Source organism: Girardinichthys multiradiatus, chromosome 23, assembly GCF_021462225.1.
Source record: "Girardinichthys multiradiatus isolate DD_20200921_A chromosome 23, DD_fGirMul_XY1, whole genome shotgun sequence".
Taxonomy (NCBI): Eukaryota; Metazoa; Chordata; class Actinopteri; order Cyprinodontiformes; family Goodeidae; genus Girardinichthys; species Girardinichthys multiradiatus.
In genome coordinates, this window is record NC_061815.1 from 34,337,781 (window position 1) to 34,346,970 (window position 9,190).

Consider the following 9,190-nt stretch of genomic DNA (forward strand, 5'->3'; position numbering starts at 1 on the left):
AAATATATATATATATATATATTGAAACAATCACATTAAAGCTGGAAAAAAAACAAAGGAATTCAAATTAATTCAGTATGTATGTATGAATTAAAACGTACCGTTCATTAATCCACTCACTAGCGTTGCTCTGCTTTGTAGCGCAGAGAGTCGCTGTCTTTTGGCCGGGGTTAAATATTCTGTAAAAACAGAAGACAATAAAAGTTATCTTACGCTGCGCAGCACAGCGTTCATAAATAAGACAAAAAATTGTTTTTAAAATGCACAAGTTTTCTTTTTTTTTTATCTTACTCCGATTCTTTGCGGTAAAACCTCCAGATTTCACTTCTTGTTGAACTGAAACGGTGCCTCTCTGCTGAAAGCTGTCTTGATCTTTGAAAAGCGACCTTCTGGTGGGTGGATTCAATGTGGCATCTTTGGATGTATCTGTAAACAGGTTTTATATGACATTTTATTGAACTATGCTTAAAATACATATATATATATATATATTGTTTTTATTTAATTTTTATTTTTTTTCTACCCTGCTGCTGCTGCTCGACAGCTGTGTCTTCCACAGAGCTCTCAGTCGAATCTGTAAACAGTTTTTATCTGAGGTTTAAAATACATTCACTCTCAAAGAAAAATAGTTAGTTCTTAGGACATACTTTCTGGTGGTGCCGGTAACTTATCCGGTGTGTCTTCAGGGGAAATGATGATAATTGATGGAGGAGTATTCAAATAATCAGTTTTAATTTCTGTGTTAGAAGAAAGTTCAGATGTTGTTGGGGTTTTTTCTTGTTTGGAAATAATTCGCCTTCTCAATTTTGACTGTCGATTCCAGCCGCTGAACCCTCCAACTTGATCATTCGGGTTTACCTCTCTCATCAAATCTATAAATTGAAACATTGTCAAGGGTTAACTATAATATATAAATGTATATATATATTCTATTGCATTTAACATTTACTTACCATAATCTGATTGTGTCAAGATGAAATCATCAAGGTCCTCAGCGGTGGGTTCTATGACAAACAAATATATATATATATATATATATATATATATATATATATATATATATATATATAAACAATATATATAAACAAAATTAGAGAACATTCACATGCATTTAATGATTTCTTAAAAATGAATACTTACTTACTTACTTACGTTTAAAGATGTCATTGTGCTTTTGTGAATTATTATCAGAAGTAGATTCCACAATTTCCGGGTTTCCTGAAATATTTACCGACATTTTTTCTTGTCAGTACTGGTATTTTCAATGTAACAAGTGTTATGGTTCAAAGACGAAAAGTAAATGTTTTAGAAAAGCTACAGGTAACTAAAATTATCATTCCTTTTTCCTAAAATGGAGTCTCTCATGATTCAAAAAACAAACACATAATTGCTAGTCAATTTGTAACTTGGAAACAGTATACGGAAGTTCTTTTTTTTTCTGTTAATCTCATATTCGTCTTACCTCTTTCAGCTGCTTTTCCAGTATGTTGACGCAGAAGCTGAAGGTTTTTTCTCGTTCCATCGATGTAGTGAAGCACAATCTTTTAATTTACTTTTTAGGTCTTTTCTATTTTGAACTGATTTAGACTGGCTCATATATTCAACAAAATAGGTCCTGCTGTAAAAGCAAAATTAACTTACAATTTCTGTCAGGTTACACAGTTCATTTTATTAGGATTTCATGTGATAGGTCAACATTAAGTTGATTATACCTTTAAAATATAAAAGGATGCATGTCTTTTTTTTGTTTTTTTTTGTTTTTAGATGTATTAATGCCTGAAAAAACATACAGATTATTAATAACTCCTTTAAACACACCCCTGTATGTTTTAATTGGCTCATTTAAGGCCTTCCCCGTAACACCCTTAAACACACCCCTGTGTTTTAATTGACTCATTTAAGGTATCGCCCCTAATGACGACAAGCAATCAGCATCCACGGTTACGCCCCCTTGGACACACCACCTGCTTGACCACGTGACCTCCTGCCCACATGGCACCCACATGGCGCCAACCGGAAGTCCCACCCTCACCGGAAGTCCCACCCACCTGTCAAAAGGTTTGATGAAAGGGTGTACTTAAATTCTCTTGCATGGACTAGTTTTTCAGCATCACTCCTGGATAGGATATTTCTAATTTTGGCAATGTTCCGGAGGTGAAAGAAGGAAATCCTAGAAACCTGTTTAATATGGGATTTAAATTACAGGTCCTGGTCAAAAATAACACCAAGGTTTTTTACTTTATTACCAGAGGTCAATTTAATGCCATTCAGGTTAAGTGATTGACTAAGCAGTTTCTTTTTTAAAGACTCCGGTCCAAAGACGGCAACTTCTGTCTTGTCTGAATTTAGAAGCAGAAAATTTCAAGTCATCCGAGTTTTTATGTCTTCAAGACATGCTTGTAGTCTATGTCGTAGCCGTCTCTGCTTCCCTGGGTCCGTTGATTTGGGCACAGGTTTCAAAAGAGTGAAATAAACACAAAGTACAATCAGCTTAGGTTCGCCTCTGCGCAGAGTGAGAGAGATGCCCCAGCCAATACCTGCGAGCAACAACTCTGCCCTCCATGCCAGTAATTCTTGCCTCTAGTAGCAAGCTTTCCAGACCATTTTTGAGTTTTCTGCCCTATGTGGTTTTTGATCCTGCCTCTGAATGGTGCGCTGGAGACCTCTGCCTGTTTGACTGTTATCCTGTGAAGTGAGCTTGGGTTTTAAATTAAACCCTTTGACTTGGGATTTTGTCATGCATTTGAGTCTAGCTTGCCTAGTTAGTTGTTATTGTTTTAGCTGCCTGTAATGAGGTGACTTTTATCCAAGTTTAACACCAACAAATAAAAGTAATCGTTCTGTTAACTATTATTATTTTTCCCCAAATGAATAGGCTTTTTTGTAGGCTTAATCATATTCAAAAAGTCATCAAAATTTGTATACGCATAGTGTATTGACATATTTTAAGGGTTTAGCAAAAGTCTCAATAAAAATGGCTCAACGGCCTCCTCATTTACCTTACTTTGTCGTAGAAGTATGAAATTTGATACACTTGTAGAAATGCCAGAGCCCTACCTAAAACTCTGTTGCACATCGTACAATAAACAAGATTGGATTGAGTTTTTGATCTGGACCCCATTTTTGCCATTTATAGCTTCCGTATTTGATCGAAATCCTGCTAGAGATTTTGATTGACTGGATTTAAATTTGGCCAGTTGGCTCAGAAGTCAGCAAACTGAGTATTTTCGAGCATTCAGGTGGGAAAACACAAGGAAAGTCACAGAGACACGATACCTTCTGGTATATCCCCGAACACTATTCAATGGTCATATCCTGACATAATCAAAGCCCCACCCCCTGAGAAGAGGAAGTTTAATGTTTTACTTTGGAAGGTCCATATTTGATCACCATAACTTAATCAACATGGAACTGTCCTCAGTGACAGATAACAAGATGGTCTAAGTTAGTTCCCAGTACTAAGCGGTTTGGCTGGGAGGGTGTTGGCGTTGGTGGCGTGGCGTGGCAAAGTCCATCGTCACGTCACGGCTTTACGTTTGCCTCTGATTTCCAAATTTTTCATCTGATCGGCCCAAATTCAATATGATTGATATTAGTCCAACCCCCAAAAGATATCCAGTGAAATAATTGGGGTGCGTTGCCTAATTTCTCCACAGCGCCCCCTAGAAGCACTAAAACAACCAGCCCCACGCCATGCTTTGTCTGAGGAATATGAAATTTGGTACACATATGTAACTTCTCAAGACCACGAAAATGTGTCTTGGACCCATTGTGCAAACCCCACGGGAAGTCAGCCATTTTGGATAAAAGCAACCATTATCTCTCTGTTACGTTGCATCTGAACAAACTCCTCCTACAGCTTTTGACTTACAGACTTCAAGATAACTCAGTATGCTCTTAAGGCATTGGGCATCAAAAGTTATCAAAAGCTTTTTGCTACTTGAAAGTATATGGGCGTGGCCAAGCCTCAAAATCGGACTTCTCGCCTAAAAAGACGAAATTGTTATAGCTCCTACAAGGAAAGGCACAGAGACACATTACCTTCTGGGACTGATCCACATTGGGCCTTGAAAAATATTCAATGGTCAACTGTTGACATCATCAAAGCCCCAACCCCTGAAAGCAGGAAGTGTAATGTTTTACCTGTAAGGTCCATATTTGATCCCCTTCACTTAATCAACATGAAACTGTCCACAGAGACAGATAACATGATGGTGTAACTTGGTCTGCAGTACTAACAGATTTGGCTGGAGGGTGTGGCAGTGGCAATGTGGTGAAGTGCAACGTCACTCCATGGCTCTACATTACGAATGCAAAGTCTGATTTACTGCAAACTGATTATGGTTGGTCTTTGTGAACCCCTAAACAGCTCTATTTGATTACATTGAAAATTGAATCGATAGTGCCCCATAGGAAACTTCAAACACTTTTGCTCCCTCATACATCATCAGATCCAATTCAGATTTGGTATGCATCATCATGGACAAATGCTGAGCACATTGGAACTGTCAACTGATGACATCACTGCAGCCCCACCCACTTAAAACAGGAAGTCATATGTTTCACTGTCAGATGTCCTCCTTTTAAACTCTCACTCATGCAAGCTTCAAATAGTTTTTCTTTGTCCCCCAAACAGTTCTAATGGATCACATTAGAAATTGGATCAACGGCATCCCCTAAGAAAATTTGACCGCTATATCCCCCTCATACATCATAGGATCCACACCAAATGTTGTGTGCATCATCATGATCGAAGGCTTAACACGTTGCAATAGTTAATTAATGACATTGTTTTAGCCTCACCCACTGACAACCAAATGACAGTTTTCTCAGCTGATTAACTTTCCTTGACAATCTCCAGAAGTTTCAAACTTATCTAATAAGGCATAATAATATTAAACAGGAAGTCAGGGCAGCTTCCATCAGAAAGGTTGGATTTTGGCCAAATTTTGAATAGCTCTTGCTGTAGCACAACTGTGCATGACCAAAGATTGTATGAAAGCTTTGCTCACAGTGTCGCTTAGTAGCGATTTGCGGAATTGAACCGTGGCAAAATATGTTTCATGTACATTTACATATTATTAATATGGACCATTTTGTGAGAGTTAACATAACCTTTTTAAATTCAAAATGAAGTCCATATGTGTGTCTTTTAAGTAACATTCTCTTGCTCACTTTTTAACTAGACTGTATAACATAAGCAACAAAAAAGCCTAAGTCACCGTCAAAAGCTGTCTTAAAGGATATTGGTATGATGCCAGTGTGTTTTGAGCTAAAAAGACTCAAGAGCTACTACAAATATATTAAGGACAACATTGGCCGGAGCAGGTCAACCCAAAAACGTGGCGGTGGTTCAAATCATGGATGCCATTCATAGCCATCGTCCCACGAGTTGTGGACGAGAGTGTAGTCTGTACTCCCCAACCTTTTGAAAAGACATGATGTGCGATGGTGAGTGTTTATTTTACTTGGCACAGCTCAACGCTTAAGCTCACCTTCAGCTGTCAATGGAAACACAACAGGCTTGGTGCTGACTAGAGCTAGAGTTAGAAAGGAGTGAAGCTGTGTGGTGCTGGAATCATGACTGCAAAAGAGGCAGATCAGATGACTTGCTTATTTGGTTTCCGTTATGTCAAGTATTCTAAAGTTGGGTTTATGTTTTTTTTTAGAGCACTGACACCAACTTTTTTATTAAAAAAATACACCTTTCTAACAGGGTTCAATAGTGTAGAAATAAAATAGACATAAGATACAAAACAAACCAGTAAATGACACAACAGAGCCAACGTACACAGGATAAGATTTGGTTCAACTCTATGTGTTCTGTATTTTAACCAAGGGGAGGCTGCCTAATTGTGTGTTTACAATGATAAACAGTTTTATGAGGATTTGACTGAATGCATCAAGACTTTTGTACCTTTTGGTCATTCTTGAGTTGAAAACCAATAAATAATTTAAAAAGGTGCACCATCACTACATTTCAATTAGACAGTTTATGGTGGGTCGCATTTAGAACTTAACTTTGCAAATTATAAATTTAGTGTAGAAGGTTGAAGAGTTGAAGGGATCTGAATACATGAAGTTGCTTATATTTTAAATTTTTCTCTTAATGTATTTCACATACATAAGCTGCCATATAGGCAGAATCTTTAAAATATCAAACATATATTCCTGATTTTACACACTTCGTTCTCATTTGAAGTTTAAACTGAATCCACACATTTATTGTTGGTCAGTAACAGAATGAACAGAATGAACTCATATCTCAGAATTTGAGTTTTACAGACAAGTTAACACACATTCAAACTGATTGTTTAACTGGTGAATACACACTTTCAGTCATTAACTGTCTGTTCTTCTTTCCTCCTGATGCTCTCCCTTCAGAGAAATGTAAAGCAGCATAGTTCAGATCTGCTCCATCTTCAGTCTGTTTAGAAAATACATTTTATTTTCAAAGTTATATTGTAATGTTGAGCTGTACTGTTAAGCATTGCAGACCACAAATTTGGCAGTTTACAGTAGTGTCAGTACTTACAACATCCTCTCGTTTTTGGTTAAAGTTGCTTCTTGTCTGTGAAGAAGAGCTTTCTATAAACAGGAAACAAACATGATTGCTCAGTTTGAGTGTATATGTTGATTTCTAAAAAAGCTAAAATATCATGATGTCTTCATTATTTAATTTATTGTGAATTTATGAAGTTTATGTTTTTTTTTTTTCTTTCTTCTTCAGAAATCTGAACTTTATGATTTAGTAACTAAAACAAACCTTTAAGTTGACATGCCGATCTTTGTATTTGAAAGCAGATTAAAACAATATTTCCAATTAAAGAAATGACCAAGCAGATTACAGTGACCATCAGCATGCTGATTTTAAAAGGTTTATCTAGAAAACAAAGAAAAAAGTATCTCATTGCAACTGAGAAAGATTATTTCTTACGATATTGGCAATTTCGCATATAATGTAAAGTGGTGTATTCAAAGTCATACCTTGCTTAATGTGAGTTCCATTTCCAAATAGTATCTGTCCACATGTGGCCACAGCACAGTAGTAGGTCCCAGGATCAGAGGAGCTGACGTTCTTAGAGAAGTCATAAAAACATTTGTGAGAGTCGGAGCTCTTGTCACAACTTTTAGCTTTTTTACCCTCAGTGTAGATAACATCTGGAGAGGCTTTATCTGATCTGGTTTTGAACCAGAACGCATTGGGATCTCCTGAACAGGTTGTGTTTTTTGAATCAGACAAGATTAAACACTGCAGGGTCACCAAGTCTGCAGGATGACGATGGTGAGAAACTGTCGGCTGCTGAACAACCCTGTAGCTCAAGGTACTCTCAGAATTTCCTATAAAAAAATAAGTAATAATAATACTTTTATCATGGTAATGTACATCAGGTACAGCTAAGTGAAAAAATAAAAATTGGAATACTGCAGTAGTAACTTTCATCTTATAAAATACATTGAAGTTATTTTGTTTTAAATAAGTGGAAGATATGACCTGTTTTATTATGATTAAACACTGCATGTGGGACAGATACAATCTATTACTAACTAATAACTGTGATACATCTGATTTTTATTAATTAAAGTACTCCCTCACACATAAAAGATTACAAATAATAAAAAGATTAAATGAGCAATTGGTTTTATTTGGCTAACGGCTTAGATATTATTGAAAAAAAAAATACTGTACAACAAGCTTTGCAAATTAGTGTAAGCAACTTTTCTATGCAAAATATTTTGCAAACATTTTATAAATGTTGTGTTTCAGTCAACATTTGTTAAAAAATATTTTGAATGTTTTTTGGCCTAAATTTAAAAAATAATTTAAAAATAAAATGAATACTCTTCATCATCTATGTCCAAGGATTACATGTACACAATGTAATTCTGAGATTTTTTTTTACCTTGTTTACTTTTTATTGACAAATAGGTCCCAGTGCAGAAAGATCCAGACAGATCTGTTTGAGCACAGTGATACATTCCCCCGTCTTGTTGCAATGTTTTCAAAATTGTTAGATTGCTCATTTCTTTGCTGTTTGTCACAATCAATCTTGAAGCAGAGAATTCTGGTCCATATGTGGGGTTCATTAATTTCCACTGCATCACAATTAATTTCAGAGTGTCTCCTGTGCTCTGCTTGTACCAGTAAAGCCAGGCATTGCCCTGATATTGGTCAGTAAAAGCACAAGTCAAAGTCACGGGTCCACCGAGTTCAACTGTTACCACTGGAACCAAAGTATCTGCAATGTGGAGAAAGAGCAGCAAGTGAAAAGCACGTGAAACAATAAAGGACAGCATGAAAGAGAATTAAATTTCAAATACGTGATAACAAATTAATCTTTCAAAATGTATACATATAGTACTTACATCCTTGATGAAGAAGTAACAGTGTAAGCCAAAGCAGAATCATTGTGATACTGTCTTCATTCTGATTCTGGATCCTTTAGTAACAGGGGGAGGCGTGGTGATCCCTACTGTCAAATACATCTGATTGGTTGTCGCAGAATATACACTCAAAGGGAATTTCCTGTTTGTACAATGACCTTCTTTCTGGGTGTTGTGTCTACACTTATATGTTGTGTGTTTTTTTTTTTGTTTGTTTTTTTTTTATCTCTGAGTAGTTCTTGGGTCAAGACGGATTCATAACTATTAGGAGCCCAACATGGTAAAACTTTCTTACGCAGGTAATTGTACCATGTTTATTTATGCCATGGGTTTTTCACTAGCACCACCAGCAGGTTAGCTTTTGTTTAGTCTGTAAGGTAAACAATGTTTACAGATAATTAGAACATTTTCAGTTCATAGATTACAACAGTATTTTATGTGACAACACAGCAAACAAGAATTTAATGCCATATAAGGATGCTGATGCTGCAGGTGTTACCGCACTTTCGTCACTCTATGGTTCTAAACAGATGTGGATATTTACTGGTGACACAAAACAAAGTATGGGGTGAGAGCTTCTTATGCAAAGGTCATCTATGCTAAAAACATGAGTGAATACTTTGGAAGCAAACAATGAAGAGAGTGAATTTTTCCCTGGAATCTTCACAAAAACAATTTAATAATTGACAAATAATCATCTCTCAAGAATCTGCAGCAGCACAACATGAAAGATTAAGGGTAACGCGTTCCAGGAGCACCATGGTGCATCTCGTCAATTAATATGAAGGACCGATCCTGACAAAAT

At 36.4% G+C, this 9,190-nt stretch overlaps 1 protein-coding gene across 1 annotated transcript; it reads right to left on the minus strand.

The window, feature by feature from the left end:
* Window positions 1–5,680: 5,680 nt before the first annotated feature.
* On the minus strand, window positions 5,681–8,395 carry LOC124860856. The gene is made up of 6 exons (XM_047354453.1): window positions 8,368–8,395; window positions 7,905–8,240; window positions 6,988–7,341; window positions 6,767–6,883; window positions 6,536–6,588; window positions 5,681–6,427 (listed from the first exon to the last, which is right to left on the minus strand). The coding sequence occupies exons 2-6, from the start codon at window positions 8,101–8,103 to the stop codon at window positions 6,302–6,304; spliced, it is 849 nt and encodes a 282-aa protein (XP_047210409.1). The 5' UTR covers window positions 8,104–8,240; window positions 8,368–8,395; the 3' UTR covers window positions 5,681–6,301.
* Window positions 8,396–9,190: the final 795 nt, after the last annotated feature.